This window comes from Phalaenopsis equestris, unplaced genomic scaffold, assembly GCF_001263595.1.
Source record: "Phalaenopsis equestris unplaced genomic scaffold, ASM126359v1 Scaffold000203, whole genome shotgun sequence".
Classification (NCBI taxonomy): domain Eukaryota; kingdom Viridiplantae; phylum Streptophyta; class Magnoliopsida; order Asparagales; family Orchidaceae; genus Phalaenopsis; species Phalaenopsis equestris.
This window is the reverse complement of record NW_018164645.1, coordinates 971,331-992,190: the sequence shown is the minus strand read 5'-3', so window position 1 is coordinate 992,190 and position 20,860 is coordinate 971,331. Positions and strand designations below refer to the sequence as shown.

At 36.1% G+C, this 20,860-nt stretch overlaps 1 protein-coding gene across 1 annotated transcript in view; it reads right to left on the bottom strand.

The window, feature by feature from the left end:
- Positions 1-20,860, bottom strand: part of LOC110022921 — a 264,353-nt gene that overhangs the window by 12,866 nt on the left and 230,627 nt on the right. Inside the window, exons 56-58 of the mRNA XM_020722082.1 lie at positions 17,636-17,762; positions 10,611-10,832; positions 10,179-10,538 (exon numbers count right to left, since the gene is read on the bottom strand). Coding sequence (XP_020577741.1) covers positions 10,179-10,538; positions 10,611-10,832; positions 17,636-17,762 — 709 coding nt within the window. The remainder of the gene's footprint in view (positions 1-10,178; positions 10,539-10,610; positions 10,833-17,635; positions 17,763-20,860) is intronic.

Genomic DNA, 20,860 nt, shown 5'->3' with positions numbered 1-20,860 from the left:
TTCGTGTATTTGATGTGTGTATGTGACGAAAAAGGTCGTGACGATGTTTTCCTAAGGCTTGAAGTCCTATTTGGAACATTTTCCTTGAATCTACGCAACATAGCCCATAACCGCTCGTTCATAAGACGATGGTCTTGTGCCAAAGATGCTAGACATCAAAGGAAAATAGGAATTGGCTGGAATTTCTAGAAGGGTGAGTCTCAATTCTAGTTTTCTAAGATGGTCCATAGGAATTTCTAGAGCTAGAACCTAGGCTCTAAGGAGGAGAAGAAAAGACCTCACAAAAATGAGGTCAACACATGCGGCTTTGAGGTTCTTGAACAACCAAAACAAGCTGAAGGGCTGACAAAACAAGCTAAAGGGCTGACATGCGTCCTAGTTGGAGTTCTTGGCATCATTCTAGTTCGTGCTTAAGAAGCACAAGACAAGAAACCATAATCAAGTAGCAGAAGCACCAGGCCACCATCATTTGCTAATCATTTTTATGCATACTCGTGTCATACACTTTGAGATAGTGAATTTTGGGGCTGACATCATTCCATAGACGATTCATTAGAAGCTTTAGTACCATCATAACTTCCTTGATAGAACTTTGCAAAAGAAATTCCAGTGGACAGATGTAGCTCAGTCCAGTTTTGATACACAGAAGGAGGTGACCCAAGCGCCATAATTTGCTTTCAATACTGAGCTATGGAAGCGATCTCATAGCATTCTTCAGCTAGAAATTGAATGAGTCCAAAAGAAAATATTCAATGTACAACAAAGTTCTATGTGATGGTGAGAGCTCTTAATCACTGAAGTCACTACTTACTGACGACCGAGTTCACCTTATTTACAAATCATGCGGTTTTGAGGTTCTTGAATAGCCAAAACAAGCTGAAGGGCTGACAAAACAAGCTAAAGAATCATGCTGTCGGCCGTTTTTTTATTCAACTTGACTTTCGTAGTTTGGAAACGGTGATGATTTTGTGATTTTGAAAATAATTTAAATATAAATATAACCTTTTTAAAGAAGTAACGTTTTTTTAATTTTTAAAATAAGTGAGACCAAACGAGTCTCACATTTTAAATAGCTTAGATGATTTAACCTCATACACTTTGAGATAGTGAAGGAATTGTATGAGACAAACAAAGATTTTAAAGAGATCTGAAACTAGTGTTAGGAGAAGCTTATAGAGCAGTAACATAGAATTGATGGTCATCTGTTACACCAGAATAAGTAGTGTAGTTCTAGATGTTCCATGAGAGAGTCGATTATTCTGGTTAGTCATAACAGAGGACTTGCAAGACACTTTGGCTTGGATAAGACTCTCACAATCGCATGAGAACATTTTTTTTAAATCCAATTGACGAGATATGTGAAGCGACACATTACACAATACAAAATTTGTCATGCGGCCAAAACTAGAGGGTAGAATGTAAGACTATATATTCCTTTATCAATACCAGAGGCCTCGTTGGTGGATGTTAACATGAATTTTGTAGTGCATCTTTCGAGGACACAACAAAACGGGGATTCTGTGATGGTTGTGGTTGATAGATTCTTGAAGATGACACATTTCGTACCTTACCACCGGATGCTGGATGCATCACATTCAACTGACTTGTACTTCGAGGAGGTCGTGAGACTGCACGGGATATCCAAGACCATTACTTCTAACAAAGATCACAAATTTTAGAGTCACTTAAGGGACCCTATGAGGGAATCTTGTCACTAAGCTTCAATTCAACTCGACAGCTAATCCACAGACAGACATTCAGACGAAGGTGGTAAACAAAAATCTGGGTAACCTTTCCGAGGTGCTTTGTGGGAAAAAAAATATTAAGCAATGGGACCGATTCTAGCCCAAGCAGAATCTGCTTACACATCTGTGAATCAGACCATGGGGAGCACCCAACTTGAGATAGTGTATGGCCGTAACTGCCTCACTCCACTTGACTTGGTACCACTCCTTTAGAAATCAGAGATTAGAAAGGATGTTGAGGAGAGGGTGTAAGAGATTCAGAGGGTATAGGGAAATGAGATCACCAAGCAACCGCAAGTACCAAGAACAGACAAATAAAACTGGGAAGAAGCTGACTTTCCAAGATGAGGATCTAGTGTGGATCAGGTTGAAGAAAGAAATGTTTCTAGTGAGAAACTTTGGAAAGCTCAAGCCCAGGCCAGATGGACCTTTCAAGTTTCTCAAAAGGCTGAATGACAATGCCTATAAAATCGGCCTACAAGATGACTATAATATTTCAACTACTTTCAATGTAGCAAATTTAACTCCGAGATATGAGGAACCAGAAGTTTTGACTGTGATAGATGATGTCAAAGCTCCTCCAACGTTGGCAGATTGATGATGGTGCATATTCAGAATGAGACATGAATCCCACACGAGATGCAAAACGGGCTAGGGCCTATTGCCTAACCGGACATAATTTTTACGTGAACCGGTGCATCCCACGGGGCGAAGGAACCGCAGGATCACTCCTTCAAGGGGAATTGCCGCCTAATTAAGAAAGCTCCACCCTTAGCTACCCTCGTAATATTTATATATTATTTAATGTGTTTTAGGTCGGCTTTTGCTTCAGATTTTCTGTCGTCGGCGTCATTCTCTCCTATTAGGGTTATATCCAAAGAAATGTCATGCTCCAGCTGTATCCCGCTCCAAGGTAGTGATTATCTCTTCACTGCCTCCCTCTCCCACACTCCCTTGCTTGCTACAGCACTCTCAAACAACCCTCTATGTTGTTGCACCCTCCCACAGCCTTGTTGCTTGCTGCTGCACCATTCCACATCCCCTTGCTTGCTGCATAGAAGCCAAACCACCTTCCCCTCGCTACCTCTAAACCTCCCTAACACCTACAACTCTTTGTTTCCACTATCACGACGCGCAACCCACTACCGTCCATCCTTGTCCAAGGGAATCTTTGTGTTTGTGTCGTTTTTCTATTTTTAAGTGTCTTATTTGTAAGCCCCTTCGAATTTCAGCAACAATATTATCATTCCGTTGTGGTTTTGGATTAACTCCGACATCAAGCGGTGCACTGCAGTTGTGGAGAACCTCTTAGGTATTTTGTGGGAAGGAAAATCTAATAGAGAGATCTATATCCTATAATAAGAATCAGCCTCTCCTAGCCGGGGAGAATGACGTATGGGCTCTCTTTTTAATCACGGGATCGAAGGTTTAACAATCTCACGATCGCAAGATCCCGCAAATCCTGTACAAATAGAGAGACTGAACGAGTTGTTTCCCAAGGGTTGTCAGTTTCTACATCAATTCTTATCATTTTTGCCTTTTCCCTCTTTTTCTTATTTCAATTAAAAGGTTATTTTCCATTAGGACTATTAATACATTCTTATTTTCTCATACAGATTCAATATTAGTAGTTTAAATTAATTAATTTCATCTTCCATTAAATCATTCAAATATTTTTTTTTGCATAATAAAAGAGCTTGTGGAGTGCAAAATGTCTGAAACACTAAAGAACATTCAATGTACTGAAATTCTCTAATAAAAAATAAGCTACAAAATTTGAGATAGAATGTTCAGAGCTGATAAGGGAAGCCATAATCACGGGAATTGAAATAAGGACCACCGATCTTCAATTTCAGCATATTATTTTTCCTTCTTTGATTTTTTTTTTAATTCTCAATTTCTAATTTTGTATTAGAAAACTTCTATATATTTTGTATTTAGCTGTTTGAGAACATTAGCTTGGATTTTATGTATTGTGACAATTGTAATATCTGATTTATACTTTAAGGACTTATGTATCCACTTCCTTTTATAAGCGGCAAGTCTTTGTCTCGCTCACGAACAAGTGGTGAATCCCCCTCGCTGTTTCATCGTCGACCTGCTACTTTCAGTCCAAAAAGCTATCAAACTGCTCGATCTGGTTGTCCAACAACAGAATTCAACTGCCAACGTTACCTACCCCTTTCCAAATGCCATAGACCTCCCATGTTCTCATTCCCTTGCCATTCCCAAAATCTCCCCAATAAATCTGCTTCCCAAACATCATCTAGGAGACATAAAATGGTGTCATATGATATCTGAGCCTAACAAATCCTAAATTTTAAAGGTTCTCTCTTGCCCAAACCAAAATCCCAAATAAACCTAATCTATTATCCCCATATCATTCACCTAGCCCCAACCCTAAACCTTACTTTTCTTTTAGTCGAAATTTTAGTTGAAAGAACAAGATGCTGTGCAGTAAAGGAGAAATCCTCAACGAAATGCTCAGAAAATTACCATGGAGGACAAACAGAAGGAAATTCTCCAATTATAGAGGAGACTCGCTGATTTTAAAAGAAGCCAACATAAAGAAATAACCCAAAATAACAACGATGACCACCCAAATGAAGGAGACAAAGAAAATCCTTTCCATCAAGAAGCTTGGAGTGACAAATAGAACTGACACCCCATCAATTTGGCATTGAATATCAGATCAGATTTTGACAGTTGCCTGAATTCAAATGAGTTCATTAAGTGGCTCTAGAAAGTAGAACAGGTCTTTAAGTGCACGAACATTCCACTTGACAAAAACGTAAAGTTAATCGCAGTCAAGTTAAAGAAGAGTGCATCTTTGCGGTGAAAATTTTCGAAACACCTATGTTAGCATGAGGGAAAAAGTAAAATCATTACTTGAATCGAGATAAAAATAGAGATGCAACACAAGTACCTACTAGCAAATTATAGACAAGACATGTTCTTGAGACTTCATCACTTATAATACACAACTGATTTCAAGCAGCTTATGTTGAAATGTGAGCTAATGAAACTCAAGAAGAATACCATAGCTCGATATCTTATGGGACTGAGATCGTACATTGATAACATAATATAGTTGCAACCCAATTGGACATTACATGATGTCCATACCTTTACCCTAAAAGTGAAAAGGCAACACAACAGTAACATGTCCATACAACCCTTCAAACAGAGTCCAGTCATAAGATCGAACAAAAAAGTACACCCATTAGAACACCCAAACCGACCCTACTAAGGAGAAACCAGTATAGAGTGCGAAAAAGGTGAAAGTTGCCCGCACTCTCAATTCCGTCCTAGTTTGAAAGTGCTTTAAGTACCACAATTTTGGATGCATTGCATCAGATTGCTCAAAGAAGAGAAATATATCTTTTAATGAGGAGAGAGCAGTTCAAGAAATGGACACTGACATAGAAGAGACTGAATATGTCAAAGATGAGGATCAACTTACTACTGACGAGGGGAGAAATGTTAGTGATTACCTATGAGAGAGACTCCAACAGGATTAACATTGATTGTCCTATAAGGTAGTGATTCTGAAAAGCTGATACCAAAAAATGGTCAACCACTATTGAGGGATTTTCGAGCTGTCCAAACTAACAATTTCCCTCCTAAGTGGCTACCACCGGAGAGATTCAACCTATATATAAATCATTATAGTTTTTTTTTTTTTGCCAAATCCACTCAAATATGGGCTGCGATCAGTTGAGTATGAGAAGTTACAAAAATATGTTACACACTTGATGGTTAGAGATTTCATCCGTGAGATTACTAACCTAGATATACTCTAACTCTGATTGTGTCAAAGCAGGATGACTATTTATTCTATCAGAATAGACTTTGAAATGCTATGTATTTTAGAGTTGCTTAGGATGGACGTGTGCATAAATATTATAGTGGAGCTACCTCAGATACAACAAGATAATGATTATCGCATGATTGTGGTAGACCATGTATCCAAGATAATATATTTTGTTCCTTGCCAAAACAAGATAATGAACACGTCACAAATAGTTAATCTTTATAACATACTCAGGAGCACTAGTTCAGATAAAGATGTGATATTCCTTAGCCACTTTTGGAAGACTTTATTGTAAAAGTTAACACAAAGCTTCAATTTAATTTAGCAATGCACCCACAAACAGATGACCAGATAGGAGCGGTGAAACGTAGCTTTGGAAATCTTCTTAGGTGCTTTGTGTGATCCAACAATAGGATCCAGGCCCTTCGATAAAGAAGAAGCCTCTTTTATCTGGGGAGAGTGATGCGGGCTGTAGTCCTTCCTGCAGGCGTGAAACTACCGAGTTTCCGTGGGATCGCTAGAAGCTGCAATCACCAAAATTGGAACTGGGGCAACGACTTTCAATTGCTGCATATTTTTTTTCCTTCTATGATTTCTTTCTAATTTCTATATTTCTAATTAGGTTATTTTCTATTAAATAATTTTTATATATTTAATATTTGGCTTAGTTTGGATTTTATGTATTGTAGATATTGTAATTTCTGGTTTATACTCTAAGGAGTTTTGTATCATCTTTCTTTTGCAAGCGGTATGTCTGTATTTTGCTTAGGAATAGGTGGTGAATCCTACTCGCTATCTGCACCTCACAATTTCACCACCGACCCGCTATTTTCACTCCAAACAACCATCAAACTGCTTGATTCAACTGTCCAACAGCAGATTTCAGCTGCCGACATCGCCTACACCCTTCCAAATTCCGTTGACCTCCCATATTCTCATTCCCTTGCCATTCCCCAACCATCTCCCCACTAAATCTTCTTCCCAAACACCTTCTAGGAGCCCTAGAACAATGTCAAGAGCATTTCTCAAAAACTTCTAAACCATATAAGACATAAATCAAGAAAAGTAAAGATTTAACTCAACTAAAGTGTATTATTAAATCATTCAAATATTTTTTTTTTGCATAATAAAAGAGCTCGTGGAGTGCAAAATGTCTGAAACACTAAAGAACATTATATTTTTTTTTGCATAATAAAAGAGCTTGTGGAGTGCAAAATGTCTGAAACACTAAAGAACATTCAATGTACTGAAATTCTCTAATAAAAAATAAGCTACAAAATTTGAGATAGAATGTTCAGAGCTGATAAGGGAAGCCATAATCACGGGAATTGAAATAAGGACCACCGATCTTCAATTTCAGCATATTATTTTTCCTTCTTTGATTTTTTTTTTAATTCTCAATTTCTAATTTTGTATTAGAAAACTTCTATATATTTTGTATTTAGCTGTTTGAGAACATTAGCTTGGATTTTATGTATTGTGACAATTGTAATATCTGATTTATACTTTAAGGACTTATGTATCCACTTCCTTTTATAAGCGGCAAGTCTTTGTCTCGCTCACGAACAAGTGGTGAATCCCCCTCGCTGTTTCATCGTCGACCTGCTACTTTCAGTCCAAAAAGCTATCAAACTGCTCGATCTGGTTGTCCAACAACAGAATTCAACTGCCAACGTTACCTACCCCTTTCCAAATGCCATAGACCTCCCATGTTCTCATTCCCTTGCCATTCCCAAAATCTCCCCAATAAATCTGCTTCCCAAACATCATCTAGGAGACATAAAATGGTGTCATATGATATCTGAGCCTAACAAATCCTAAATTTTAAAGGTTCTCTCTTGCCCAAACCAAAATCCCAAATAAACCTAATCTATTATCCCCATATCATTCACCTAGCCCCAACCCTAAACCTTACTTTTCTTTTAGTCGAAATTTTAGTTGAAAGAACAAGATGCTGTGCAGTAAAGGAGAAATCCTCAACGAAATGCTCAGAAAATTACCATGGAGGACAAACAGAAGGAAATTCTCCAATTATAGAGGAGACTCGCTGATTTTAAAAGAAGCCAACATAAAGAAATAACCCAAAATAACAACGATGACCACCCAAATGAAGGAGACAAAGAAAATCCTTTCCATCAAGAAGCTTGGAGTGACAAATAGAACCGACACCCCATCAATTTGGCATTGAATATCAGATCAGATTTTGACAGTTGCCTGAATTCAAATGAGTTCATTAAGTGGCTCTAGAAAGTAGAACAGGTCTTTAAGTGCACGAACATTCCACTTGACAAAAACGTAAAGTTAATCGCAGTCAAGTTAAAGAAGAGTGCATCTTTGCGGTGAAAATTTTCGAAACACCTATGTTAGCATGAGGGAAAAAGTAAAATCATTACTTGAATCGAGATAAAAATAGAGATGCAACACAAGTACCTACTAGCAAATTATAGACAAGACATGTTCTTGAGACTTCATCACTTATAATACACAACTGATTTCAAGCAGCTTATGTTGAAATGTGAGCTAATGAAACTCAAGAAGAATACCATAGCTCGATATCTTATGGGACTGAGATCGTACATTGATAACATAATATAGTTGCAACCCAATTGGACATTACATGATGTCCATACCTTTACCCTAAAAGTGAAAAGGCAACACAACAGTAACATGTCCATACAACCCTTCAAACAGAGTCCAGTCATAAGATCGAACAAAAAAGTACACCCATTAGAACACCCAAACCGACCCTACTAAGGAGAAACCAGTATAGAGTGCGAAAAAGGTGAAAGTTGCCCGCACTCTCAATTCCGTCCTAGTTTGAAAGTGCTTTAAGTGCCACAATTTTGGATGCATTGCATCAGATTGCTCAAAGAAGAGAAATATATCTTTTAATGAGGAGAGAGCAGTTCAAGAAATGGACACTGACATAGAAGAGACTGAATATGTCAAAGATGAGGATCAACTTACTACTGACGAGGGGAGAAATGTTAGTGATTACCTATGAGAGAGACTCCAACAGGATTAACATTGATTGTCCTATAAGGTAGTGATTCTGAAAAGCTGATACCAAAAAATGGTCAACCACTATTGAGGGATTTTCGAGCTGTCCAAACTAACAATTTCCCTCCTAAGTGGCTACCACCGGAGAGATTCAACCTATATATAAATCATTATAGTTTTTTTTTTTTTGCCAAATCCACTCAAATATGGGCTGCGATCAGTTGAGTATGAGAAGTTACAAAAATATGTTACACACTTGATGGTTAGAGATTTCATCCGTGAGATTACTAACCTAGATATACTCTAACTCTGATTGTGTCAAAGCAGGATGACTATTTATTCTATCAGAATAGACTTTGAAATGCTATGTATTTTAGAGTTGCTTAGGATGGACGTGTGCATAAATATTATAGTGGAGCTACCTCAGATACAACAAGATAATGATTATCGCATGATTGTGGTAGACCATGTATCCAAGATAATATATTTTGTTCCTTGCCAAAACAAGATAATGAACACGTCACAAATAGTTAATCTTTATAACATACTCAGGAGCACTAGTTCAGATAAAGATGTGATATTCCTTAGCCACTTTTGGAAGACTTTATTGTAAAAGTTAACACAAAGCTTCAATTTAATTTAGCAATGCACCCACAAACAGATGACCAGATAGGAGCGGTGAAACGTAGCTTTGGAAATCTTCTTAGGTGCTTTGTGTGATCCAACAATAGGATCCAGGCCCTTCGATAAAGAAGAAGCCTCTTTTATCTGGGGAGAGTGATGCGGGCTGTAGTCCTTCCTGCAGGCGTGAAACTACCGAGTTTCCGTGGGATCGCTAGAAGCTGCAATCACCAAAATTGGAACTGGGGCAACGACTTTCAATTGCTGCATATTTTTTTTCCTTCTATGATTTCTTTCTAATTTCTATATTTCTAATTAGGTTATTTTCTATTAAATAATTTTTATATATTTAATATTTGGCTTAGTTTGGATTTTATGTATTGTAGATATTGTAATTTCTGGTTTATACTCTAAGGAGTTTTGTATCATCTTTCTTTTGCAACCGGTATGTCTGTATTTTGCTTAGGAATAGGTGGTGAATCCTACTCGCTATCTGCACCTCACAATTTCACCACCGACCCGCTATTTTCACTCCAAACAACCATCAAACTGCTTGATTCAACTGTCCAACAGCAGATTTCAGCTGCCGACATCGCCTACACCCTTCCAAATTCCGTTGACCTCCCATATTCTCATTCCCTTGCCATTCCCCAACCATCTCCCCACTAAATCTTCTTCCCAAACACCTTCTAGGAGCCCTAGAACAATGTCAAGAGCATTTCTCAAAAACTTCTAAACCATATAAGAAAATTTTCATGACTAATTTTCAACAGTGTAGTTGAAATTCTGTCACTGTTAATAAAAAAAATTATCTTTTGTCAAATTATCAAAATGACTACTATAAATATCAAAATGCCACAGTGATATAAAAGAGGTAGAATGTAAAGCAATCAAAGAACAAAAAAATCGTAAAAAGAAGAAATTTTGGTTCTAACATTTTAAAAAGAGTGACACCAACAGAATCTAATTGAATGTGAAAAAAAAGGGAAAAAACACACCTGCCCAACTGCCTCTCTTTCGCAGTACTCTTTAATGACACCATTTGCCTGAATGGCACGAGGATTTCTTATCCTCTGCGCAGTAGCTTTGTTAGTTATGATGTCTAAGCATTTGACAAAACTGGCGCCAATGCCATCTACTGTCAACGAGACAAAATCTAAAGCTCCACTTAGTGGCTGAACAACAATTCCAACAAAAGCACGTCCAATTCCATGAGCAAGTCCTAAAAAACCATGTTGTCTAACATTCTCAACAGGCTTTGTCAACACCCCAGTTACTCCAAAAGCCACACCCTGTGCAAAAGCTTCTGTTCCTTGAAGAAATCCATCACCAAAACTAGTAATCCTCCTTGACCAAATCTGCACCAACGTTATAATGACAATCAGCAGAAGAAGGCGCAAGTAGAATAAAAACAAGAGAAGGTTTTTTACCTGCTTCGAGCGCAATTGCAAAAATTGTCTATCTGTTGAAAGCTCTGCAAATCCTTTGCTGAGAGAGGCCAATGTTGATTTTGTCATGCTCAATACATCCACAGAGAATATTATGTGCAAAGGGTTGTGGATAAGGTCTCTCTTGATACGATTTACAATTGAAGGTACGATAGAACTTTTCCGCATGAATCGACTTCTATGCATGACTTTTCTTAAATGAAGCTGATAAAAACAAAGACAGCAATTCATGCGTACGATCAAAATAAAATCAGTACTAAATCATATCTAAGATATAAGGACTGAAAAATTGCAGCAATTTGCAATGAACGGCACAGGCACATCATTATTTTAAAGCAATATTTTATAACAAGCGAATGATAAGGGGTAAATAAAAGACGATTAACAAAAATAGCTAGAGAAAAAATTACACGAGGCAAAAATATATATAACATGGAGTACAAGCTCAATTGGCCAGCCTACTGTCGACCGTTTTTTTTTTAACTTCGTGATTTGAAAAAGTGATAATTTTGTGATATTTTGAAAATAATTTAAATATGAAAAAAATCTTTTTGATTTTTAAAAGTAACATTTTAATTTAAAATAGGTGAGATCAAATGAGTCTTACATTTTAAATAGTTTAGATGATTGAATATAATACTATAAGTAAGACACTTATCCCGAAGAAATAAATATATCACTTGTAATAGGAATTCAATCACCTAATTCAATCACAATTCAATCACCTAGACTAAAGAATTTGTAACATCCGTTTGGTCTGTGAAATGTTTTATAAAAAAGACCAACAAGTTCTCCTACCTAACATAAAAATTAGATAGGATTTATTTTATCTGAGTTCCAGATTCCCTATAGAGGCAAACCCCTATAGTTAATTACATCTTAAATGACTGGGGTCACTTAAGAAAACTCTCGATTAAGATCAGTGATTTTACTTTCCAGATTTCAAAGTTTAAGTTTCCAAGATTGGAGATAGGAAAATTAAATGGGAGTGTCTCAAAATAATAACAATTATTTAAAGAATCCAAAGGGAAGAAAAGCAGGGGATATCACAGATCCGGGAAAAACCCCGGTGAACTCCCAACTATCCTATTGTTTGGCTTTATGTCTTTGTAAATGATGTAATTTGATATTTCAATCCTGCAAATTATTTAAAATTTAAGACTTATATTTGCACAATATCAGACTGTGCAAATAGCCTAAAAAGATAGGAGAATTTACACCATACCGCAAGCAAGGTAACCTCGGAATCCTAAAGTATTAGAACTTATAATTGCACAACAGAGTTGTACAAAAGCCTAAAATGTGATCATATGAGTTGTTATTTAAACTAAATGAAGTGATAGGTGATGTGAAGATGTTTATGTGATGTGTTTTGATGTTTTGCTAATCCACCTTTAAGTTGTTCCTCGTCATGCCACCCACGATGTTCGCTCCAAGCTTCTCGTAGTATCACCTCCTGGTTTAATTTTAATCCTATACAACCACTAGGTTTTTCTAATCTAAGGCATAGTGCGTATCAAAATAATTAAACATGCAATGTGAAAGAAAAGAACAATATAATATACAATAGAGAGGAAAGACAGTATAGCATGTTGAAAGAAGAGTACAACGTGTTAGGAAGAGCAGTATAACATGCTTGAAAAATAGTATAACAGGCTATAAAAATAATATAACATGCTGTGAGATAAAATGTTGTAATGTAAATTAAATCTGTACAACTGAAATGTTCATTGCTCCTTTAAGTTTAACTATTATGCATTGTGTAAAAGGATAAAGTATGACCTGAAAAAGACTTGAGAAAAACAGGTAAATCGTAGGAAAAAGACAAACAAATAAAACAAAATACAATATCACATATAAATGACCAAAAATAGGAGATTTATATGTGATATTGGGGATGTCCTCAATCGCCAGGAGGATTTGAGTATAAGACAAACTCAAATCCCGGAGCATTGGGTTTCAGTTTTGGTCAAGACAAGAATTTTATTATTTGATTTAATTAAATCAGTCATGAATCACGATCTAGTACACCCTCGTGCCTAATGTCCTAATTATCTCATGAACTGGGGTCAGATGTCTGGCTTCTTAGGATCATTTGAACATTAGAAGGATGAACCCTTTCAAGGTGTACTCCTAAGATCTAGGAAGCCTACACTTTAATTTGAGCCTGAAGTGTTCTAAAGTGTCTAACTTCAATTAAGTGTCTTTCAACTAAAAGTGTCTTTCAACTAAATCTCGGACATCCTTAGATCAAGCTTAACTCCTTATCAGACTCCTAAAACCTAAAGGGTAAACCTATAGTTTTGGCAAAAGGGTTATGAAATGTGCTTCAATCCTAATTAGAGCAATTGAGTTTAAGTTTATTCAAAGCTTAAGGGACCTAAGTGCAGGTCTACTGATCTTTCAATCCATGTCCCTAATCGTTATCTAAACTCTCATTTTCTTCCAACCCTCAAATATTCTTCCAATTTACAATTTTATCTTTCATATGCAAAAAGGAACGGTAAATGGTTCGTTATTCTATCCCCTCTTTAGGTTTTATCATCTTGAAGATCCAAATTCTATTTTTAATTTCCTCTCCTTTTCCTTTCCCTCATATTTCCCTTAAGACCATGAATCATTTCTGAAGATAATTAAATTGAAAATTCTCATTTTTAACTTGACCGTTAAGAAAATAATATAAGTGAAAAAGAGACCGATCCATTTTTAAAACAAAGTCAAATCAGTAAAGCTTAAAACGAAATCATGAATGCATCGGTCTAAAGACGTTTAAATTCATAAAAAAGGAAAAAAAAAAGAGATCAATCAACACTTAAAATGTTCAAATCGATATATGAAAGCCTCAACATGTAAATCAAATTTTAATGAATAAAGCTTCAAAAATGCAATTTGAACTTTCATTAAATAAAGCCTCAAGGTTCTTGAATCAATCTTAGAAAGATATCATTTTCTCACTTTTCATAAATGAATCAACGCGTGATAATTTTATGAATTTCCAAACCCCTTTATGAATTCAAATTATATCAAGTTTACAATTTCTTGAAACAAAGTTTCAAAAACTTGTCATATGTCACAAGCAAAAGAGAATAATCCATAGGGAATGAATTTCTAAATTTCCAAAAGCTATACCAATACCAATTCCATTCAACTCCATTTTTAAGCAAAAACACTTTTCTTTTCATCTTTTTTTTTTAGTTTCATAAACATGAACTTATCCATATAAGTGTCCAAGGTAATAGAGAGAAACAACCACTAGCTCAATCCATTCCACCAAGAGATCACAAATTATGACTCACGGGTAAAGCCAAAAGAGAGAAGAGAGCTCACGGGTAAGACCAAGAGAGATAAGGCCAAGAGAGAGGAGAGCTCACGGGTAATGCCAAGAGAGAGGAGAGCTCACGGGTAAGGTGACATGTATCACAAAGACAATAAACCAACTTCAAATTTAACTCGCGGCCAAGGACAAACCAGAGGACAACTTTAAAGTAGTGAACACCAAATGAGGCTCACGGCTAAGCAGCAAACCAAAGCCCATTAAGCCAACAAAGCCACCAAACCATTCTCTCAACAAGGCCAACCCGAACCCAGCCACCAAGGACAAACCCGAGGACAATCTTAAAGTAGTAAACACCAAATGAGGCTCACAGCCAAGCATCAAACCAAAGTCCATGAGAAGATCCAAAATAGTAAGAAATTTCAGCCAAAATAAATCACCAAAACAGAGCCCAAACCGAACACACCAAATAAGCTAAGTAAAATGCAATTTCCAGCTATCATGAGGCTAAGACCGAGCCCTCCAAAATGTGCTAAAACATAAAAAATTTTCCAGCTAACATTTAATCCAAAAGGAACTAGACTCAAGCCTACCATATGGGCCAAAACAGATCCTCCTTGCAACATCAAAACCAAAACCCAAAATTTGCATTGTATGCTTCGAATTCGAACAGGGACAAACAACAGAAAGCAAAATAGCATAAGTAGGATCTTAAACCATTATCCAAAGCATCGCAGCAAATTCCCGCATATAGATATAGAAATGACAGGATTATAAAAAAAATTTGCATGTAAGAATGATCCTAAACATGCTTTCCATGTATGTAAAGCAGAAAAGAAAAGAAAAAAAGCCAATATCATGCTCCATATATTTCCATAGATTATTCATGCTTAAACTTCAAAACATACCCAAATCTTGCTTTCTCATGAGATAGGAAGTATTTTCATGCCATCCGAAATAGTACCAAATAAAGGAGAGGAGAAGAATACCTCTTTAATGCAGATTTAAAGCAGAGTGCTAAAACAAATTGAAAGAAACACCCTCGCAGCAATTTTTTTTTTATTTTTTATTTTTATTTTGAAAAGCCTCACGCAAATGGACCTTACGGCTTCTAGCTTCCGACTCAACAAGTTCCAATCACAAGAGCATCGACCAACAGAGAGGAAGAAGAGCTCCCTTCGAATAACAAAAACAGGAAGTAGTTTTCCTAACAGTAAAGATCCAAGCCTTCTTCTCTAAAAAAAAAACTTTTCTTTCTCTCACAAGAATGTTAACAACCCAACACATTAGATCAGAAAAACGTTTTATAGGCAGAGAAAAGAAGAGAAGAAGCCACCAACCACCGTTCCATGGCCGAATAGAACGAGAGGGACAGAATCGACACAATAAAGAGGAGAGCGTATAGCCTCGAGAAGGAGAAGGGTCGGCCAGGTGGCAAAGACCAAACGCAGGGGAGGAAGATTGGGCTCAGCGAGCCATGGTGCCGCTCGATCGATTCACACCTAGGAGACGAGTCGCGGGAGTTAGGGCACGCCAGAGCAGCTCTCGATCGAAGAAGGGAAAAGAAACAGGCGAATGCAGTGGGTTAGGTGAATAGAGATTAGGTTTTATAAATATTATATAATTAAAAATATAAGTATGAAAATACTTAATTTTTAAAGTAAAAATTTAATTTGCATATTTTAATTCGTGTGTGAAAATCATTGCAAATTGGATGTCCTTTTTACGTAATTCTGACGTTTTGGACGCGCTGACACGGTCTGTTTCGCCACCAAAAATTGTTTTGACGAATTCATCGATTTGCGTGACATTTTTGCTTGTCCCGGAAACATGACAATATGGGTGTCATTTCCTACCAAAATTGGTATCCCGGACGCGTTGGCGCAATCTAATTTGTCGTCGGAGGTCATCCGGAGAAGTTCGCATTTTCACCCGTCCTTTAGGCTCAATTGAAGTCTGATCTCGTGCAATTTTGTGCATTTGGTGTGTGTATGTGACGAAAAAGTCGTGACGATGTTATCCTAGGGCTTGAAATCTTATTGGAAATTTCTCCCTGAGTCTTCACATAATAGCCCTTAACGAGTCTTCATATAATAGCCCTTAACCGCTCGTACATAAGATGATGGTTCTGGGCCATAAATGCTAGACATCACAGGAGAATAAGAAGTGTCTGGAATTTCTAAAATGGGTGGGTCCCAATTCTAGTTTCCTAAGATGGTCAATAGGAACTCCTAGAACTAGATCCTAAGACCCTAAAAAAGAAATGACCTCAAAAATGAGGTCAACACCTACATTAAAGCTTAGTGAAAAATGGAGTGACAACAAATATTTTTTGTATCACAGCCTCAACTGGTTAAAAGGATATGAAACCTCTAATCTACTAGACATCATTTATAATGCTCCCATTAGAATCAGAAAGTTGTGAATAATGAGCTTCTGTGTCTTAACCAATAGGAGAGAGATGAACATTTAAAGCAGGAGAATCAAAATCCATGCTAATTATAGGATATGTAGATGCTGAAGCTGAAGGAATAGTAAAGACATATACATCAGATGTAGCTTCCATTGAATCAAATGGTCTCATTTTAAGAACAAACCTTCATTCAGAAAGCGATAGTCATTGAAAAAGGGTTATTATGACCTTTTGAATGAACTACACTATCTTTAACTTCTGATTTTTTAAAATCCGGAGGGGCTTTTAAGTAATCAGAGTGAAAGTGGCCAAAGATCATACATAGAAACTAAAGGGGTTTTGTAATGTTAAATTATTATTATTATTATTTCAATGCTAAAATTTTATAATAGCAGATGATATATGAACAGGCAATCACAAAAAAACTGCTAGCATGAAAAAAGAAACAAAATACATCCATCCATCAATGAAGAGAAAGGAAACGCCACATTTGCATACTAGTCAAATCCGGAATATTGAAGTCATCAAAAGAGGTACAACACCTAGCTTGAAATATAGTAATTCTGAATGAATGAAAAAAATAAACAAAATTATAATGTTGGACTAATTGATTCAAGTATGTCCTCCTTTAGGCTAAATAATGATGATGATTAATCTCAATTTCTTTCTAAAATGTCTTACATTATCAACTGTATCTTAATGAGATTTCTCAAATGCCTATTTGATATGAAAAAGGAATCAGCCACTCCAGAAAGTCTGGCAGTTAAAGCCTGACGTTCGCCCGGCCCAACAAATCCCAAAATTCCATTTTGGGAGGAAATGTTAGCTGTTTAATGCAACAATAGCAAATCTTTTCATCTTCTAATGATTTCAAGTTTCCATGTAGAAGCGAATAAAAATATGCATATATTCAGGGATTTGCTGTATCATCTCATGCATGAATCTTTCCTGTTTTTCTTCATTAGGTTAGTTACGACATAATTTTTTTTTTTTACTTCTATTCCTGGGATATTAATTGGGCTATGTATCTCCTATAAAATCTATATAAACAAAATGGAAAAAGAGAAGGTGTTTTTCTTCTCTGGGTTTTCAACAGAGAATATTGTTTTGAGTAGACATAACTTATCATTTAACCCACAAAGATACTTCATTTTTATATGATTATCATACTTCCTTAAGAAGTGGTAAACTGTAGTAACGTTTCTATTGAAGATGCAGCACCATAGGCATCAGAAACCATCCAGCAAAACTTATCATAGTTTGGTAAATCTTTGAAGGAACAAATGATTGTCTATTAGGAAGAAGTAAGTCAAAACAAACCTGAAGTTTAAATGCGTTCCCAACAGCTGACAATATTGGGCCCCACATGCCAAGGGCACCATGAGGCCTTTGATTTGGTGAAGTCTCTAAAGACAGCTTCAACCTTATCTCTGAAACATCTATCAAGCTGAAAAGAATAAAAAATATATACAAAGCATAGCTTAAGTCGCTTGAAATGAGCTAAGTGACCATTCATTAATACATCTAACAAAATAAAAAAGAATTTAAACGAAATATTGAAGCATATTTATATCAAAACAGTGATTTCATAACTTACTCTTGTTTATACTGACAAGATATTTAAAAGTGTGTTGACTCGAGAGAAAAAAAAATGCTAGATATACCATTTTCTTTGAATTTCTTCTATAGATTAGACGAGGAATACTACACAAAAATATTTTTCATTACTATTTTTTTTTTATAAAGCACAATATTGTGCCAAGAAAATAATACGAGTACGACCAAAGAAATATCAGAATTGTCAAAGTAAGAAGAAAAATACAACAAAGCAAGTACACGAAGCAAAAACTAGATGATGAAATAACCAACAATACAATAAAAACATCAAATGAGAAAAAGAGCTCATCTAGATCGCTTTACTTGAAGCCTGGTTAAAATAGGAGTGAAACTATATTGTTTTCATAGTACGGCCATATTTGATAAATGAATCTGAAAGCTCTATAAACCAAAATGTCATCACTCATAATGCTCCCATTCAAATCATCAAGTTGTTGAGCATCATAACTATTAATATCTTCACCAACAGAAGAGAGAGGGAGAAAGAGAGAGAAAGAGGGTGGATAATCGAATAATCAAATTTCATTATCTTGCTCTGTAGTGCTACTAGGGGAAAACACAATAGTCTCAAAATCTTAAGAAAAGTCAATTGGTTCAAAATTTTGAGAGCAAATCTAAAATGATCACGGAGAAGTAACAATCATTGTGGCAGTAGGCGAGGTCTGAATATTAGATTGTCTCAAATTAAAGTGAGCATCAAAACATTTGGAGAAATTATGTTAAAAGGCGGGGGTGGGGGTTGATTCCTTCAAATACTGCCTTCTACGACTAACTACAGAACTATGAGCCAATCCACATCTTTAATATCCATTTCAATCAAAACCATTGTCACATAGGGCCTTAAAAGAAATTAATAGCAGCATCCATTTGTAAAGATTGAAATTCAGAATAATCTGGAATAAAACAGAATTCAGAATAACTTCATTAATATGAAAGGGGTATACATAACCCTTACAAGAATCCTAAAATAGAACAGATAATTAAAAAAAAAATTGAAAAGAAAATATATATCACTTAGTATCTCCAATAATCAAATTATATTAATTATTTGGAGATAAAAAAAATAATATAAAATAGGAAAACCTAAAATATGAAAGAAAATAACTCCTAATCTAAGAAAATAAATATAAAATAGGAATAGAAATAGCTCCTCAATCCAAAAGAACAATTTATTCCTCATAATTTCTCACATGAATAAATTATTTTCTAGTATAACTCCTAACACTACCACTCAAGTTGAAACAAGGTTGAAAACCATGTTCAACTTGGATTTAAAACTCCAAACAAAGAGCGAGGAAGATCCTGAAAGATAGAATTTAAAGTCTTTATCCCATACCAATGTTGTCTTTGACTGCAGCTTCTGTAGTGTCTGTAGATAGGCGGAAGACTCATACAGGTAATGCTGTAGGGGAGTTTGCAGGGAAGTAGACAACAACGGTTGTAATTCCTACAAACAAATAATACTGTAGGGAGGTTAGCTGCCCTCCTATCTCCAGTGGATAAATCTCAGAAATATAGATGGGAATGAGCGCAACAGCCAAACCAACTCCAAATCCATCGACGAGCCTCACCAAGAGAGTGTAAACATTTGGAGACTAAAGTATCACCACCCCGCTAACAAAAAAAAAGGATTGATAAGAAAATCAGCATAGGAAGCCTCCCATATCGATCTGAAACAGGTTCAGAGAAAGTAGTAATGATAGTAGCCCCGATAAGTGACATGGCGATGATTAATCCTTCACTAGTAGGCTGTGTTTGTAGCTTAAATTCCCTTTTAATATAGATAACAACTCCAACAATTGTGGCATTGTCCCAACCCGGCAACAAGTTGCCAATAGTTGCAACTATGACTATAAGGAGAACTCTGTCCATCTTTCTGGTAAGGAATGGCGTGCTAATTAGAAACAATTGTCATGCTTCGAGGAAAATAAAAAAAAAGGAGACATCAATGAACAGAAGAGTAAAAAACGATAAGCTGAACGATACAAGCTGGACGATAAATGTGAAACATAGCCATAAATGAACCTCTTAAGCTGAACGATAAGCTGAACGATAAATGTGAAACATAGCCATAAATGAACCTCTACACAATGCTTGCAACACTATCTCCAACTTTCAAGCACAACTCTATGAAATCTCCAGGATCCTACACACTGTACACCACAAACTCCAAATCATAGCTGTAACAGCTCTGTCAAAGCGTCAATCTTCACATTTAGAAGATTCAATGTGATCCCGAGCCTTCTTGATTGAGACAGAACTTTAAATCCCTAGACCTCGATCAATTTCTTGATCCCAAAATCCTGTATGAAATATGAAACCACACACGAGAGCTGAGAGATAGTAGAGAGCTCAAAAAGGGCTGTGTTGGAAACCGACGGAAGATGTTTCCCCTGCAAACACAGAGGGGACTACTGCTAGGAAATAACTATATGAGGCTCTGTAGTTAAAGCAGGTGGCTGCTGTAGAGGAGCTCGGCGGCTGCAGGAAGAGAAGAAAAAATTGCTGTTTCAAAATACCAAGACGAATGCCACTCCTTTTCCGAACGAAGGATGACAGGATGGGAGTCCAATGGTTCTAGAAGGAGAACCAACAACTAGGATATGAAAAATTTGGCTCTGATACCAAGTTAAAATTCAAAATAATGCGAAATAAAGCGGAATTTCGAATAATTTCATTAATATGAAAGGGGGTATAAATAACCCTTACATAAATCCTACCCTTACATAAATCCTAGAATAAATCCTAGAATAGGAAAGATAATAAAAAGAAATAACATGAAAAGAAAAAAAATATCACCTAATATCTTCAATATTCAAATCATATTAACTATTTAAAGATAAGGAAATAACATAAAATAGGAAAACCTAAATTAAAAAAGAAAATAACTCTTAATCTAAGGAAATATATATATATATATATATATAT